This window comes from Sander vitreus, chromosome 6 (genome assembly GCF_031162955.1).
Source record: "Sander vitreus isolate 19-12246 chromosome 6, sanVit1, whole genome shotgun sequence".
Lineage (NCBI taxonomy): Eukaryota > Metazoa > Chordata > Actinopteri > Perciformes > Percidae > Sander > Sander vitreus.
This window is the reverse complement of record NC_135860.1, coordinates 30,623,272-30,641,257: the sequence shown is the minus strand read 5'-3', so window position 1 is coordinate 30,641,257 and position 17,986 is coordinate 30,623,272. Positions and strand designations below refer to the sequence as shown.

The following is a 17,986-nucleotide window of genomic DNA, read 5'->3' as shown; positions in this document are numbered from 1 at the left end:
CTTAACTAGCTACAGGCTTTATGTAAGTTTCAGAAGTAACGTTATCCATGCTGTATGGTGAACTATGCCATCCAAGGTTCAAGTTGTCATCCGTTGATAGTTCGTCGTAATGGCATCTTACTTTCTAAAAATGTACCGTATCTTCTAATGAGAAATTACACTAGCTTAAAGCAGCTTATTTTAGAAGAAACCCCTTCAGCTACACTGATGGGAATGGGATGACATTTTCTGGCCCTTTAAGTGTTTGGATCTCTTAATGTTGACTTACAAATGTAACATTAATCCTCATGATGTGTTAAGAACATTTGAAAGAAAGTTTGCTGTTAAATGTAGCATTATGAGAAAAGAGACAGGGAGGCAAGACAAGGAACAAACAGTTTTATTGGACATTTACAATAATGTTTGGAGAAAAAAAGTTAATCCTGTTACGGTTTAAAATGGTACAACTTGAGTTCTTAGTGTCCACAGAGTCTTATTAAGCTTTGCATAATGATACAAGTGAAAACTCCTACCATTCAAAAAGTCTTGTTCTTCAGTCACACTTTTAAAAATAACAACATATTTACAAAGATGAAAGATGTATGAAGGGGATGGGGGAGGGGGGGTCACCTACACAACTGCCTCTATAATGAGACAAGCCTGCTCAACTCATGGAATTTAAAAAAATGGTAACGTGCACAGATCAGGAGGTTAACTGTGCTCCTCAGCGTCTGCTACGACGGGAGGGGGATGTTGACCTGAAAGAGAGGCGTGGACATGACATTAATACTGCACCAATCACACTCACCCACGCAGACTACAATACACAAACATGCACAAATCCCCCCCCCCCAACCATACATACTGTACTCCCAGAGTACAAAACTGTTCATAATCTCCATAAAAACTAATGTTCTGCAGCCCTCCTCCCTCCCCTTGTGCTACCAAACAGACTCTACTAAGACAACAGCGGGGAATTGTTGAGACTTCATGTGACTTGTTAGAAATTCAGAAATGGCAAATTTGCATTTGATAGATAAGACATGAAGCATTAAAACCCTTTATTGCATCAGACTTGACTTTACACAGTTACGCAGAAGTGACTGCATTTGACAGTACATTTTCATTACATACAGTAAACAATTTGCCTTTTTAAAGCTATTGCAAATACGTTGATTAAAGAAAGGACTCCAGAGAAATCACAATGAGACATACAATGAAAAACATACAGTAGGGAAAAAGGAGAAAAAACGAATACTACCTTGATCGCGACTTAGACTTGTGTTTGCGGCTTGCCTTCTTACCAGACTTGTGAGATTTTTCCGTCGATCTTGAGCGACTACGTTTGGATTTTTTAGATTTCTTTTCCTTGCTAACTTCGGGGCTAGGGGATCTACTCGAGTCCGAATCGGAGCGCTTCTTGCTAGCTTTGGCGGAGCCCTTCTTGCTAGCTTTGCTATCCTGCCGGGAGTGCTTGTCACTCTGGGAGTCCGTGCATGAGTCACTCTCTCTCCTTTTCTTGGATTTGCCATTCTCCTCTGTAACTACAGAGCTTCCTTTCTCTTTCTCCTTCTCTTTGGCCTTTGGCTTTTCCTTCTTTTTATCGGACTCTTTCTCCCTATCCTTATCCTTCTTTTTCTTGTCTTTCTCATGGCTATGACTCCTTTCCCTCCTCCTCTCTCTGTCTTTGCTGGAGGCCTTCGGCTTGTTTTTGCTGCTACGACTATGACTGCCGTCTCTGCCATCCCGGCTCCTTTTCCTCTCCTTATCCCTCTCCCTCTCCCTCTCTCTCTCTGCTGCGACTGCGGCTGTCTCTGGCCCTGGCTCTGGCCCGGTCTCGCTCCCTGGATCTGGATCTACTCCTGCGGCTCCTGCGCTCCCTGGAATCACTGCGATCTTTCCTGTGGCGGCCTGACCTCTCAGCGCTGCTGCGCCTCCTGTCCCTGCCCTTCTCACTGCGATGCCTGTGGGAGCTGTGGCTGCGGCTGCGCCTGCGGGCCTTGTGGGAGGACGAGCGGCTGCGCCTCCTCTTTCTCCGTGGGGAGGAGGATCGCGATGAACTGCGGGATGATGCAGAGGAGGAAGACGAGGAGGAGGAGGAAGAACGACGGCTGCTGTGGCTGGAGGTGGAGCGGGAGCTGCTGCTGTGCCCGTTGGCCGGGGAATGGCTGCCGCCTCGCCCGGATCGCTCCTTCCCTCTGCCCGAGTGCTTGCTCTCGCTACCCTCCTTCTCACTACGGGACCTACGCCTCTCTACCAAGGGCTCCGCCTCCCTCTCATTTACTTCCTGTTTGTGTGGATTCTCTGGCTGGCCCTCATCATAATCCCCCTTTTCTCTGATCAATCTCTCCTTCACCATCTCTTCTGTAGAAACAAACAACAAAAAGACTCGTTGAAAAATACACAAGGACCAACGTGACATCATGACGTCACACGTAAACATACACGCCACTTTCTAAAGCCAAGTGGCGTGTTATGTGTACGCATTTTAAGCTATCCACGTGTATGTCTACGACGCCGTATCCAGCGGACTGGTTTCAGACTGATCTCAATAAGTGGCGTATGTATGACACGCCAATTCGTATGCCATTTTGGCGTGTTATCAAGACGCATAATCGCTTTTCGGACGGTTGGGTTTAGGAAAACAATAACAGGGTTGGGTTTAGTAAAAGAAGAACTGGACGCTTGGGTTTAGGAAACGTGACACGATCCCCGGTCTCCTGGGTGAAATTCCTGTGTGTTTTGACCCATCCTCCACCCCGAAAAACCTCCCTACGCAGATTTTCAGGCTTTCATACTACTCGCTACGGCGTACATTGACACGCAATCGCAAGGTAATGCAAGTCAATGGAGGCCAAACGGCGTTGCTAAACACGCTAAAAAAGCGAGTATGCGTCTTGATTAGGGCTGAACGATTTTTGAAAATAATCTAATTGCAATTTTTTTCAAAAATATTGCGATTGCGATTCAACATGCGATTATTTTTTAAGCTCTTTGTCTTCTGTATTATTCAACAAAGACGAGCAATAAATCATTGTATAGTATGAACAACACAAGATTAGATAGATTAAACTAACTGTTCTTTCCTGGAGGCATCCAGGATGACATCTTTTATTTAACTACTTCAGTCCCAGTAGTATACTGAGCACTGACCGCCTGGTGGAAACATTCATATGAAAGTCAGAAACATATCACACAAACTAAAGGGCAGATTGCAGAAATATAAAAACAAATACGTGGCTTTACCACACTTAGTAGTATTTACATTTAATTATCATTTACTGTAATAAACATATGTAAACATGTGGATTGCACTTTTTAGACAATGTCTTTGAACTTTAGACAGTTAAATAAGTAAAAATATAGTATATACAATATATACAACAGTGTATTTTTTTTACAGCGCACACAGAGGAGCTGCCTCCAGCCCCTCCCTCCCCTCATGAAGTTGCGTGCCGCGTGCATGACAGCGTCAACATTGCACTCAGAGACAGAGAGGCTATCGTTACGTTAGCAGTAGCATGCTGCTGCAGGTCTTGCCGTGAGATTAACTGTACTAATAAAACCGTTGAAACAACGCAGCCACGCTGCTGTGAAAGCTCCCCGAACGTCATTTATCAGAGTCTGGTTGTTAGCCCTCTCCTCCACTCCATAGATTTATAACGGAGCTAGCTAACTGGAGCTAACCGTTAATCAGAGCTAATCGTTGCTAACCGAGCCTTCAGTTCTGCGTGCCTGTATCCATTAACTGCATGCATGGACTCCAGCCTGAATAAAGCCCTTCATTTTATTAAAATGGCTGTAAAAGTTTTAAACTACAACTCAGGGTTGTTTGAATGACAGAAATCTGCTCAAGGTACGGCGTAGCGTTAGCTTGCTAAGTTGATGCTTTCTCTGCGGGTGCAGACTGATTTGCTCTTGCGAGTCACGTGACCAAATCGCAGCCTTTGCGATCAGGAAATTGCGTCTTAACATATCGCGATATTATCGCAAATGCAATTAATCGTTCAGCCCTAGTCTTGATAACACGCCAAAATGGCATACGAATTAGCCCGAAAACAAACAAACAAACTATGAAGTAGTTTATTTATGTTCTTTTTTCATTATGACTGACTGTCAAACTAGATAATAAAAGAAAAGGTCTATGGCATTCATTCTCTGCATGCGTTTGTTCATGTTTTACAAAGAGTTTAACCTGAGCCAGGCCATACAGCAACGATAGCAATAATATCACATCCATACAGGGATAGTAATATACATCTGTTAAAAAGAAAAAACATTTGATGTATGTATGTATTAAAACGCACTGGTATCAGATCGGTACTCTAGCCTAGGTATCAAACTCGGTATGGACTGTAGTTGAAATGACTTCCCAACGTTCTGTAATCTTGAGTGACGTTCAAGAGGAGCTCAAGTCAGCACTAACTTCGATCATTTAACTCCTGGTCACTGTGAGCATTTTGCACGGATTTAAATATATATTCCAGACAAGTATCACCATCTTCCTTTGTTGTTGGATTACTACTCCAACGTTAACGGAAACAGAAAAAGCCAATTAATATGCAAACGTAAAAGTTGTAAAATATGCAAAAAGTTGGGGGAAAAGTTCTTCCGTCATGTTTATTTTGGTTCAGTGTTGTATCACGCCGTTCAACCATTTTGAGGCATTAGAGTCAAGCGATGTTAGGGCTGCACGATTATGGCCAAAATGATAATGGCGATTATTTTTGATCAATATTGAGATCACGATTAATTATCACGATTATTTGTTGATTTTAACCTAAGGAAATTGTATTGTCACACAGGCTAATTGTAACTGCTTTCACATCCATATTGTGCTACATTCCTCCTTTGTTGAAGGATACTATGAAGGAGTATGCCATTTCAGCTGTTGTGCGACCGCGTTCCACACATGCGCGTTTGCCGTGAAAAGATACAGGCAACGCGATTTTCTGTTCACGTTAACGCCGCATGTGGCCGGTATCTACTGGACAAAATAGCAACGCGGATTACGGTGCCACTTAAAACGTCTGCGTCTGTCTGATGCTCCAAAACGGACGTTAGAGGCAACAGAAACATCGCTGCATGTCACGCCATTAAACACTAATAACACGTTACACAGCAGCTAACGTTAGCCTACCGTTAGACTAAATGCTAAAATGCTGACAGCTAAACGGTGTAGTGTGACTGTATTTCACTGTAGAGGATTCCAACAGCGGGACGTACAACAGTCTGCCGCTAAAGCTATGAGCTAAAAGACTCAAACAAGCATTGGTCACTGCTGTTGTCTGAAAAACAACACAGACGGGACAAAATGTTGCGTTTACCGGTAAACCTCGGGACGACTGCTATCTGTTGTGGAACGTTCCTCACGTTACTCTGTCCTCTGTGACTGTCTACATCTAAACTAAGCTGCGCGGTGCAGGGAACCACTCCGATTGGCTCATGGAGGCACGTGATCAGAGAGTGGTTTACGGAGCTTTGGGGGAAAAAAACGTCGATACAGAGCGTTCTATGAACGGAATGACGCATTTTAAATATCGCTCGATCACGTGAATTTGATCGTGGGAAGCCAAAATCGTGATCGTGATTCAAATTCGATTAATTGCGCAGCCCTATGCGACGTAGCGTTGCTCCTTGTCCAACCTTGCAAAGACACAAACATCGCGTCTTACCACGTGCAAGCAGAGCCTCCTGTGCTTGTTTGTCTTGCAGCTGCTGCGTCTCCCGCTCTTTGCGGCGGAAGGCGTCCTGCTTCTCTCGGATGCGGTGGCGCAACTCCTCGTCGTCGGTGTCGGAGGATTCAGACCCTCGCACGCTGCGCTCATCCTCGTCCTCGCTCTCATCCGAACCATAGTCACCAAGCCCACCTGCCACAACAGAACCCCCGCGTTGTTGAGTGTTGGTAAGGACGAGGAGATATAGTCTCACAGTCAGGCTGCACTTTTGAAAGCCCCCAATCCCAACCCAAAGTCCCAGCGAAAGGCACTTAATCCTGTACAACTTTATATTTCACACCGATAACCCCTTTAAAGACAAACTAATACATATAATCCCTCAAAGAAAAACTAGACACACTTTTGTATTCAAGAGCATGCTTCTATCATCAAAAGTGCAAAACTAAACCCAAATCCATCATTGCGATTCCCCTAAAACTGGAACGTGTATTCGGGTGTATAGGCTTGTACTAACAGCTTTTCCCATGTTCCTACTAACACCCTGCCATTAATTTAAAAAAAAAAAGTAATTTCCTTCCCTCCCCCCCAGTGACAGAAAAAGGGATACTCACTGAGACCAGTCAGAGAAGCCAGTGCACTTGACTGTGCCAGCTGTTTTGCAGGAGCTTTGATTCACATCAACAACAGGAACAACATGTTAAAACACATTTTCTCAAAGGCAAGAGAGTCGCTAGAGAAGGGGGGTGTCACAGGTAAAGCACTATTCACAAGAGCTGCCATTGGTAACAAGAGAAAAGAAATAACAAAACAAAAAAAAAAATGGAGAAAAGAGAGAGGGTTAAACAAAATTCTGCCACACAATCCAAGTCAAACAGTCGGACGGGAGGGAAAGAACCAATCTGTACTAATGCACGTCACTTCAATGGAGGAAGTCACTTGTTATCTACAGGTGGAAGCTGGTCAGATTCAATGCTGAGACTTGATTCACTCGTATCGTACAGTCTTTCAGCAGGACCTTCAATGCCATGTACCAGAAGACCACGTTTTCAAATACTGTTTGTGAAAAGCACTGCTCTGCTCTCTCTCTCCTCCTGATGCATTAGCAGAGAATGGTTGAATATATGCATATCAGATATACTCCCATGTTTGCCGCTCAATCACCCTAGCTTACAGGGCATAATTGAGTTTCATTTAAAGAGATTATTATGCACACATAAAGAGATTCTCTTCAGATTTAAACACAATGTCTTGGGGACAAGCATAGATGATGTATGAACTGGAAAAGACAAGAGCAGACCTCGAGTGGCTCTCCGGTGTGTCTCTTTGGCCACATGCAGGATCTCTTCATTGGTGACCTCGAGAAGGATCTCTGTCAGTAGGGTTTTTGTGATGATCATCTAAAGATGGGGGGACACACACACACATATGAATTCCATTATTTTCAATAAACCATCTCCGTCTCCATGCAGAACAGATCTGAATGGTCAAACTGACCAGCTGGAACTCCTTTTCCTCCTCCGTCATTTCAGGTTCACTGTCCTCTGCAGGAGGCGATGGGCTCCGACCTGAAAATTCTTTCTTGATGGAGGCCTTTTCTTCGTTGTCGTCATTCTCCTCATCGTCACTGTCCTGATGCATACAGAAGCATATTTATGTTTATTCAACAAGCGGGCATCATTTGTGAAGGCAATCGCTGCTACAGTCCTGATTATAGTACCAGAGAAAACGGTTCATGCCCCTGGATGTCCTTTCCACAAACACACACACACACAAACTGTTTTTCAAAAAGGTAACAATTACTGTCAAGAACAAAAACTGAGTTGCTTACAAATTTACTCTTGCGGGGCATACGTGGCCCATCACCTCCCTCGTCGGCCTCGTGCGCTTTGCCGTCGTCTTTGGCCATTTTTGCACGCTCCTTCTCCATTCGTTCTCGCTCCAGCTTCTTCTGCTTCTCTCGGTCCATCTTTTCGAGCCCCTCCCGGATCCACGCAGGTAGCGTGCGCCTTTTTACGGCATCTGAAGGTGAAATACCAGGTCAAAGTGAGTTATCAAAGTACTGCCGTGTTGTTAAGACTGCACGAACCGCTTTTGTAATCTACTATGAGAATATCTGCCAATGTATTTTCTGCTGAGTGACTAACTGCTCTAATGCTATAACAGTACTATCATCTGAAAGATAAAAGGCTGTTGCAATGTTACTGTCGGTTACAACTTTCACATACGGTAGTGCAAACAGGTAAGGGATGACAACTAATACATAATGTCATTATTATTAATTGTCATAAGATTAGGAGCATTATTTTATGTTGCACAAAAGATAAAGAGAAGTCACCCGTTCATGGTGAACAAACACACTCACCTAGCAGGGCTGGGGCCTCCTGTTTGACAGGGAGCTGGATAGGGGATCTGGGCCGCTCTCTGAAGCCGGGTGGTCTGGTATCTCGTCTGCTCTGAGGAGGACCCTGCCAGTATGGGGAGTGGAAGCTTGCGGGTGTGGGGGCAAAGGATGAGGCGGCTCCATGCTGTGGAGAGACAGCACAAACTGAAAATTAAAAAGGGAGTTCAGAGTACAGAAGGTCCTCTGTTAGCTGTGTGCGGGGTTGTTGTTGTTGTTGTCTTTCCCCGGATTAAGTTAGCTGACATTCATCCATCACTCCTGACTGGGCTAGAATGTCTGTTTGGTATGTTTGTTTTTAGAAAGAAAGGGAAAAAAAATGCTAATAAATAATAAACAAACCATGCTGGATCCTCAAAAAGCCAACACTTTCCTCTGCACCTCATCAAGAAAGCAATGACTGATAGCTCTAGATGCTGGGACCCGGCACAGTTTCTATGGACTGTTCCTTCTTGTGTTACTTGGTTGTCACACTAAAACCCCAAACGCTTCAACAGTTTCTACTGTAGCATCTGCATACCTGATAATCAAACTGGTTCATGGCCATGGGGGCCATGGCGTAGCTGTCGGGCTGTGCCCCATACCCATGGCTGTTCTGGGGGTAAACCCCGTGGTGGGCTTCAGAGTTGAACTCCACGCTGTCCTGGCTGTTGCTGTCCTCGCTGGGGTTCACCACATCCATCGGTCCGGACCCTGGGGGGATCCAGGGCTGGTCAGGGGGTGGAGGAGGAGGAGGGGGTGGAGGAGGAGGGGGCTGGCCATGCATTCCCCATTCTGTTAATGACAACATCATTGATAAACCAAAGATGAAGCAATCTGTACACCTTATGTTTTTTTTTTTCTTCTCAAGAGGGATTTGGTTGGTATCCAGTATGGCTGAACGATTTGAGGAAAATATGCTAGAACGGTATTACTTGCGATAAATAAACCGATTTTAAAAGTGTACTCAATACTTTCAGTATTCTGAAACAAAATTGCTTGTTGAATTTAAAACAAATGAAAGAAAATCGTTTCCAACATTGTATTGAACAAGTTGGATATGAAAAGCACCACTAAAAAAAGAATAATAGTTACATTTTAAAGTTTTCTACTGGTTTCTTTCTTTCTTTCAATTAGCACAAAGAATCTCTGAGTGTCTGTCGCGTTATGTTGCAGCCTTTCGCGAGGCGTTTATGACGCCAGTTGATATTGACGATAAAAAAAAACCGATATATTGTGCAGCCCTAGTATCCATCAGTTGTGCACAAATACACATGGGAGATCACATATCATGTCATAAATCACAGTCATTCTCTTCAGTCTAATAAATTATAGTAAGTCTGTAGTGAACCGTTTTCAGTACCAGAAAAACCAAAGAGAACAGCGGAGAAAAACAACAATAAAACAGAGAAACTTGCTAAGATTCAAAGGGTTAAAATTGTACCTGGCTGCCACATTCTGCCGAATGCTGGGTCACCCTGGAAGGCGCCGTGGTTGCCCTGTCCAACCGGCTCAAGGCCTGGGATGCCCTGGCCATTAGGCTGAATGGTCTGCTGCTCTGTTCCTGTCGACTCCTTCTGGGCTATCCATGCTTGTGCCAGAGCAGCCCAGTCTACTTGACCTGCACACACCCAGAAAATACACCCAAAGAGAAGCTCTTACAGATACTAGTGAAACTAGTGAATCAAGGCTGCTTGAGCAGTGGGAAGATGTGGGAAGATGCCCTGCAGAGGCACATTTCATTTTACGAAAAAATGCGTTCATGGTGCATGTGAATCACTCACTAACCTGGATCTTGCTGGTGCTGGAAGGACTGCATCCACTGCTGCTGGCTCAGAGGCCACTGCGGCCAGGGCTGTCCTCCCTGGTCCCACATCACTCTCCTCTGGATTCACACCTGGAATATCCAGGCCGGCAAGATTTAGATTTGCACCATCAGCATCTCTTTTGCTGACACGGAGAGAGCTTCTGCAGTGTATGCGCTATAACATTACACCCGAGTCTCCTCTAACGTTAATGGCCAGAAATGATCGAGCTTTAGCTTCGATTTAAGTGCTAACGTTACGTTACATCTAACGTTAGCTGACCCGGCTAGCTGTATTTAGAGACTCCCGTTAGCTGGAAACTATTTCCCCCAGCTAGCTAATGGTGGAAACAAACGCTATGTAGTATACGGGAACTTACTATGTCATTACTGACGCATGATGCTGAAATAGATTTGGGGCCGGTGAAATCCCAGCATCTAAAGCTAAAGCTGCCTGTGGTCATGCCATTGTGAGCTAACGTTAAGGGAGCCCACTCAAGCTAACGTGAGCTAAGCTAAAAAATAAATTAAAAGCTAAAAGATCGTAGCACCATGTTCTAACCGGGTGAACAAATATGCCTTTACATTTAAATTAAATTCCACGCTGGCGGGAACGTATGAAGGAAATATCAGCGTCGTGCTTTGAGTAACATAATGCCCACCTTTTCCAGACAGTTTCTCTTCAGTGCTGCGGTTCCAAATCAAAATGGCTGCACCAACTACTCGGAGAGGAAGTGTGAAACGAGGCGCTGCTGCTGCTGCCTTCAGAGGCGGTCGGTAATATCACAACTCAGGCGTTTATTTGGTTATTATTTTGTGACGCTGCCTGCCTCTTGAAGCAGATTGGGGGTGTATAGTTGCACGTTCCTAAAATGGAAAGGGGAAGAGGATCTAGTATCTAGCTCAGGGGTGTCAAGCTCAATGTCACTAAGGGCCACACTGGAAAAAGAGAATCACATCAAGGGCCAGACCTGTATAGTGTATTGACATGCTTTTATTTCATCGAAAAAGTCAAATATCTTTGACTCAATTATTGCATGTCTCATATAGTCTTCTCACTTACAGTTTGGTCGACATAAAGCCCTAAAGAAGTGAGCAAAAAAAGTTCCAAAGCCATCCTAGAATTTAGCAAATCAAGCAAAACAATGATTACATTTTCTAAGTAGGCAACCACACAGCTGACTCACAACAAGCTCTTTCACAGCCTGAATATGAAAACTCTCAGCTTCTGGGGGAACTTCTGAGTCTCAAAGTCAGCAAATTTGCCAAATTCTGCTTTGAGTGTCGCGTAATTGCAAGTTGAAAAACAGTTTCCCATGTTTTTGGTTTGGCACGCAATTATAGGTGGGCCAAAATATATTGTGAACCTAGATTGATATGCGGGCCGGATCAGAATGTGCGAGGGGCCGGATTTGGCCCGCGGGCCTTGAGTTTGACACATGTGATCTAGCTAGTCTCTGATTCTGTATGTGGGTGTCTTTGAGTCTAAAACACGTAGACTACCGATGTGTTCATTTTTGGGACTGGGAACATTTTGTTTCTCCTATTAAGCCACTCAGTTTTTGGTCATACGTGGATCTCTACACTGTTGAAATGTCACTTGTAGCATGTTGGCAAAGTTAATCCTCGATGTTTTAGGGGTTAGAGCAAAACAAATTCCGTTATTAAACCTACAGTATACTGTATAGTCAGCGCATTAATCAATCAATCAATCAATCAATCAATCAATCAGTAGGCCTATGTTTAATGTGAAGTGTAACGTTACACTTGTTGCAAGGGATTTGCCTTGGTGTATTTGGCGCATACTATAAACACAACAAAAAGAGAATAAACAATAAAGCAAAGCCTACTGCTAACAGTCAAGCCTACATGTAGACATATACAACATAAAGAATAGACACAATAAAAAGTAGGATATGTAAAAAGACACTCGGACATAATCAATTTGCATAGCTTTCCCCCTAAAACGTGTCAGCCGGTGTCATCATTGGATTTAGTGCATTCGCCTATTATTGTATGTCTTGTTTGAGGGGAATTATGTAGCCAACACACACCTGTGGGCAGTATCTTAACCAACTAGTTTTACTTTTCGCTATCGCTTCTTCGTTCTGAAGTCTAGGAGCTTACGAGCGGCACGTAAAGGCAGCATAGATCCATTCAGATGCTAATGAGGTTGATGATAATGAGCACAATACTGAACAATTTAAAACGTATATGACAGGCACTCAGGTGATCGATGTAATTATCTATCATCTTATGATGTGGTCGATAACAGTTGCATGCCTGGGTAGCTCACCTGCTAGAACGGGCGCCCATGTGCAGCGGCTCAGGGTTCGAGTCCGACTTGCGGCCATTTGCTGCATGTCTTCCCCCTCTCTATTCCCCCTTTCCTGTCAAAGGCTAAAATTCCCAAAAAATTATCTTAAAAAAACCCAAACAAAATAAGTTGCATTCCTGTATGCTTATACCTCCTTAATATGATCAATTAAAACTAAACTGTAGATTTGGGCCTTTTTACAAACACACAGACCCACATGAGCATTCAGCCAGCATTCTTGTCCATTACCATTAGAGCTCAGAGTTATACTTTTTAAGTGATTTACGATGTAAAAATGGTAGGCCGATATTGTCAAAACTGTTGTGATAAAAAAACAAAAAAAACAGATTTTGTGATTAGTTTCATCACACTGACATATGTCAAGTAGTATATGTATTACCACTGAGGTTACTACTAAGCTAAAGAGCACCTTTGTCAAAGTTCTACAAGTTTTAGAGGAAGCGAAACATTTGCACCAGGTTCACATTTATTAGTCATCTGATTACTGACAAATATAATAAACTATTTTAGTATTGGTCTCTTGCAACAGTACTTTGCAGTAGGTTGCAGTGCCAAACAGCATACAGCATTTGGACTCTTAAATGTGTATTGTAATCCCATCTTGTCTACAACATGATTAAAAAAAAAAAGCTTAATAATGTCATATTACATTTTTGGTAACAGTAAAACAAAGAGTTAATTCTAGAATGAAGGAAGTATCTTGTTTAAAGATATGTATACAAATAAAGCAATGTGTAGTGGATTGACGGTGAGGATTCCTGATCTTAAAAACAGAAGTTGAGAAGAATGATTTTAATGCACACAGTAGATGATTCATAATGCCCTTTTCTGAAGACAAAAAACAGGGACAAGTTTAGTGGGTTGAGTACTTCCCCATACAGAGTTACAGTGGTGTATGTAAAGCCCACCACACCAACCCGATAATCGGCCGTCGGACAGTTTGGCGAGGTCGGTGAGTCTGTTCGGTGTGTTCCGTGCCGTCGTCCTTCATTTTGGCCGATTTGACGTGTATAATCGGCAGGGCGGACACTGCCGGCAGTCGGACTCAAATGACCCATCTGATTGGTGGAGAGCTATCCCGGAAACGGGGAGCGGGATGAGCGTGACTAGAGTCTCTCAAAATCGGAGGAAAATCTTTTAAACTGACCTTTGTCGATCTGAAATGAAGACAGATTCAGTAACTGCACGGCCTATTTCTCGCTTAAAATGTTTTCAGAAACGCGTTTCGGTGAACTATTTTAGTACAATATGAGATCGTATTCTGAACAAGCCGCCACTACTATCGGCTGGAGAAGCCAGACCAACGTGACGCGTTCGTCATTTTTCTGGTTTTAATTTTTTGTATTACGTCTCGCGCACATGCAGAACGTACGCTCAAGTCGGCGTCGCTTCGGTGTGTTCCGAGGCACTTTTTGGACCTCGGGGAGCCGACTGATCAGTCCGACTGCCTTTTCTGCCGACGGGTTGGTGTGTCAGGGGGCTTAAGGATAAACCGTAGAATAATATAAAAGCATGGCAACCTCCGTGTTTATCGAACATGGATTGGAATTTTCCCAAGATCTCAAAACTTTTTGCAATTTTAGTTTGAAGCCTGAAGGCTGCTTAACTCACCAGAGGCCATCCCTCCTCAGTTTCAGTGAGTAACATTTGACACATTTATTCTCAGTACCATTGTTGTGTTAAAAGTCCCTAAAGAGAGTCCACCTGACCTAGTTTGATTGTCTCTAATGCACACAATTTATGTTCACGTTTGAATCATTATTGAAATTTTGTTATCTCGTTGCAGAGAAAAAAAAACACAACACACACACACACATTGAATCTGCCAATCTGCTGACAACGTCTCCTTCCATGCTAATATAACATCAGTTAAAGGTGCTGTAGGTAGGACTGTGAAGATCCAGGACTTAGCCAAAAAAGAACATCGACAACTTCTCAGTCCCTCCCCCCTTTCTGCTAAAACCCAAAACGGTCTCCTAAGCCCCTCCCCCCACAAGGGAGAATGAATGAGTGTGCATGAGCAGTGATTGACACGCAGTTAGACACCCCCCCTGGCCCTGATTGGTGCATCTGAACAGGGAACTGTGGATTTTTGCAAATCTCACTACAGGCTGTAGGTGGTGTTAGAGGAGCTGGATTTCTTTTAAATGACCTGCTTCATGTAGTTCTACTGGAACATAGAAAGTTAGTTTTATAAGGCTTACCTACTGCACCTTTGAGTCAACTCTCCGGTGTTTCCTTCACATTGGGATGTCTCTGTGCTGTTGTGTAATGAAGTGTTTTTAAAACAAACTGAGTGACCGTTGCCTACAAACATCCCTAGATCATCAGCCAGGCTCAGAAGTACGCCATCCACAACGGCTTGAACAGAAGTCTGGATGAAGCAGAGGAACTGCTGTGATGAGTTCACGCGCTGACTGTCCTCCTTTCGCTTTATTTTAGATGTTAAAGAAGTCCGATGAGTGGATTCAGCTGCTTCTTCAGTTGGCAGCAAAAACATCCACTGCTGCTTCCTGCCTGAAGACGACACCGAGGGAATGACATTCAAAATGAGTTATAAAGTGTGGCTGTAGCTCAGTATAGGGACTTGGCTTGGGAACAAGTTCCCCGGTTCAAGTCCCTGTGCAGACCAAGTACGGAGTGGGTACTGGTGGCTGGAGAGATGCCAGTTCCCCTTCTTGGCACTGCCGAGTTGAGCAAAGCACCGAACCCCTTACTGCTCTACTCCCTCCATTAGTGCATGTATATAGGATCTGGGCGTGTCTGTGTATTTCAGGCACTGAGTGAAAAAGTGTAACTTCCCCTGCAGGATTAATAAAGTGTCTTAATCTTGTCAGTTGAATTTTTGACATTACACCATGATACAGGAGTTCTGTGCATACTGTATATTTTACATATAATACTGCCTGTTTCAACAATGCAGTTTTTGGTAATCCAGCCATTTAACCTGATGGTATTTCTAAAAACATGTCTATATCAGCAGAGGGCAGCATACGCTAAGCATGCGTTGGCTGCCTGGATAAATTTCAATAGCAACGATTAGCACAGCAAAAAAAAAAGCCAACAATGAAATACAAATGCAGTACTGTGTCCGGTTGCTCTGTAGCTCTTACTGGGTGTCACCAGTTTCCTAAAACATGTCTGAAATCTATTTAACACATCCTGGTTTAGGAAAGAAAGGGTTATGTGCAGGTGTTGTTCAGTGCTATGTTGGTGTTAATAATAGTGATGTACAGTATATGCACTGTGAGGAGCAAAGCCTGAGGCGTGTTTTCATGAGAAATGTGTTGACTGGGTTATGGATTAACGCAGGATACGTGTGGTGTGGTATCAACCTAGGTGACACTGACAGTGACAATGGCGTGCATGGTGAGAACAGTAACATGTAACCTCCACTGCTGGTAGATAGGAAGACAGTAATAAGCATTCCAGCGTTAGTTTCTTACATCTGCCTCACACAGGGGGAGGGTGTCTTTCATTAAGTGAGATTAAATCACATCAAATGCTTCAGCAGCATGTCCCCAAGCCAAAAGCCCCCCACCCTTCCCGCTTTAAAAATAGACAAATGTATTTCAGAAAAGATTTGCTCTTTTTGTTGGTGGCGGCTTGACAACCTGTTTTAATGTTCCAGCAGCATGACTCGGATGTCACAGCGTGTGGGAACAAGAGGACGTGCAAAGCGATGTTTTTGGACGTTGCCCTTTTCCTGATTCCACACCCACCTCCTCTTCACCAGCTCGCGACATGTTCTGAAGCAGTGCTGCTTTGCTCCCGTCAGGGCCGATCACCGGTGAAGATGGGTTGAGTGTGGCACCACTGGATCCACAGCGACAGCCCACAGCGATGCTGGACAACATCTCGCTGAGAGTAAAAACAGAATGACATCAAGTCCAAAGCAGAAACAGTATAAAAAAAATAAATAAAAACTTCCCCCTGGTGCTGTTGCACAAGGCTAACGCATTGAGAGAAAGATGAGCCTTGTAGGATATTCAGTTCATAAATTAGTTTTATTTTGATACAGTTTGTGGGTATACTCATTTCAATGGTTTCTTTTTTTTAATTTTTTTTTATAAATGAAATTAAATGATTTTCTGGAAACAAAAAGCCGCCTAGAGGAAAAACCCTGCACGCCTTAAGCACCATGATTTTGTGTTGTTTCTAGTATGTACAATTACATATACTCATTATTTTTTTCTTACAGTAACTTCTACTGTACATAAATACTGTTTGTCACAAATATCCCTCTTTGCATTTGACTATGCATATGTTTTTCATTTCACCATGCACAGGTTTCCTAAACCTGAAGCACAGGCACTGAATTTGTCCTCGTTTCAAAATAAAAAATAATCAAGCTCTAGATTCTGATGCACGTGTTCAACCCTTTCCCTTCTACTGTTGTGGCAAATGTCAACAACCAAGAAAAATGTTTTCATTTAAAATATTTTCATAGAAAAAGATGAACAGCTCATTTGACAGACATTTCAATAATAGGCAATACATTCATTGGAACATTAACCCATGCACATTACAGCAAAGACGTTTTTTTTTTCCTTCTAGTCAGGCTTAAAGCCTTGAGTTTGCTTCTTTTTTATAGTACCGTTTTGCGCAACCTTATTGATCGTATAAGGGATATTCACAGCGCTGACGTTTTGTTGAACATCTTAATGGGTTTGTGAGTGCGCCTACACAGTTGCAGTAGAGCTGAAATACAACAAAGGCAGACATGGTGCTTTGTTGGTTTGATAAACAGAGTAGGTTTGTTTGTGCAACGACACTCGAGAACCATACTGACGGCCTCGAAAGAAGAAATGTTAAAGAAACTGTATGAAGTAAACTCCTCGTGGGTTTGGTTTGGATTTTCTGCTCCGACTTGCAGTTGCAAAACTTGTCTTTGGCAAATGTAATTCACTGATAGTCTTACATTTTAACATTCTGATGTAAAGAAGAAAAAATAATGTGTTCGAAGGAGGCTGTAAAATAACTGTTGTGCTGTTCTTTAAAAGGTGCTATGTGTAACAATTTCAACCACTATGCCAATGTAAACTACTATTAGCTGTGATAGCTTGGTTATTATCAGTAACATAAATAAAGAGGGCAAAGGCTGAGGGAATTACCAGCCACTATTTAACACCACTGGTGCTATATTATTAGTGCTCGAGTTTCTCAAATAAACGCCCGTGTTTCCCATAAACTCTGTCACGATTGATATTGCTACTTGTCCTCATGCATCAATCTCTTTACTGAAAAGAACAAACATCTCTGAATTCATTTTTCTCTTGGCATTTCTTACCATCTATAATCTGCCACTGCCAGAAACAATCAAGCACACATCGGAACAAATCTGAGCCAGTGCCACACAATGAAAAATATTCTGTGTAGAATGCAGACAGAGGAGCCAATCTTCTTCACGAGTGCTTACGTTAATTACACTAACTATAATACTAACTCAATTTATTGTGGCAATGTGAAAATGATACACATAGCACCTTAAATCTACATTCTCCTGTCTCTCACTCACTCATTCACTCACTCATACATGTGTGCATGTGTACATACATGCACACTTGACATCAACTAGTCAGTGCTTAGCGCAGTTTAGCATGCGATAATTCTGCTTACTTCCTGTAGTTACTGTAGAAAAGTCCTTCATGCAGATACCTCAGGCATGTCATCGTGACGGTCGTTAAACTTAAAACAGCTCAGGAACACTATTTTCTCCCGACCTCTTCTTAAAGGGTAGGATTTCTAAAACATGAATTATCAGAAAATAATAACTTTAACATCTGATGTTCATCTTTTATATCTAAGAT

The 17,986-nt window shown here is 43.0% G+C and overlaps 2 protein-coding genes across 6 annotated transcripts in view; both read right to left on the bottom strand.

The window, feature by feature from the left end:
- Positions 1 to 363: 363 nt before the first annotated feature.
- Positions 364 to 10,589, bottom strand: pnisr (PNN-interacting serine/arginine-rich protein). The gene is given in 13 exon segments (XM_078253701.1): positions 364 to 737; positions 1,241 to 1,762; positions 1,764 to 2,343; positions 5,655 to 5,849; positions 6,269 to 6,322; positions 6,955 to 7,054; positions 7,152 to 7,286; positions 7,486 to 7,676; positions 8,020 to 8,182; positions 8,576 to 8,829; positions 9,479 to 9,655; positions 9,823 to 9,931; positions 10,501 to 10,589. Coding segments are annotated over 12 exon segments (2,493 nt in total). The 5' UTR covers positions 9,911 to 9,931; positions 10,501 to 10,589; the 3' UTR covers positions 364 to 703.
- Positions 10,590 to 11,616: 1,027 nt separating this feature from the next.
- The window catches only part of usp45 (ubiquitin specific peptidase 45), a 44,405-nt gene continuing 38,035 nt past the window's right edge, over positions 11,617 to 17,986 (bottom strand). For 2 of the 5 annotated variants that reach the window (XM_078253696.1, XM_078253698.1), the window contains exon 19: positions 16,165 to 17,921. In XM_078253696.1, coding sequence (XP_078109822.1) covers positions 17,823 to 17,921 — 99 coding nt within the window. In that variant the 3' untranslated portion in view covers positions 16,165 to 17,822. Of the gene's footprint in view, positions 16,038 to 16,164; positions 17,922 to 17,986 lie in introns of those variants that run through there. The other 3 variants (XR_013502169.1, XM_078253697.1, XM_078253699.1) reach the window with 3 other exon arrangements.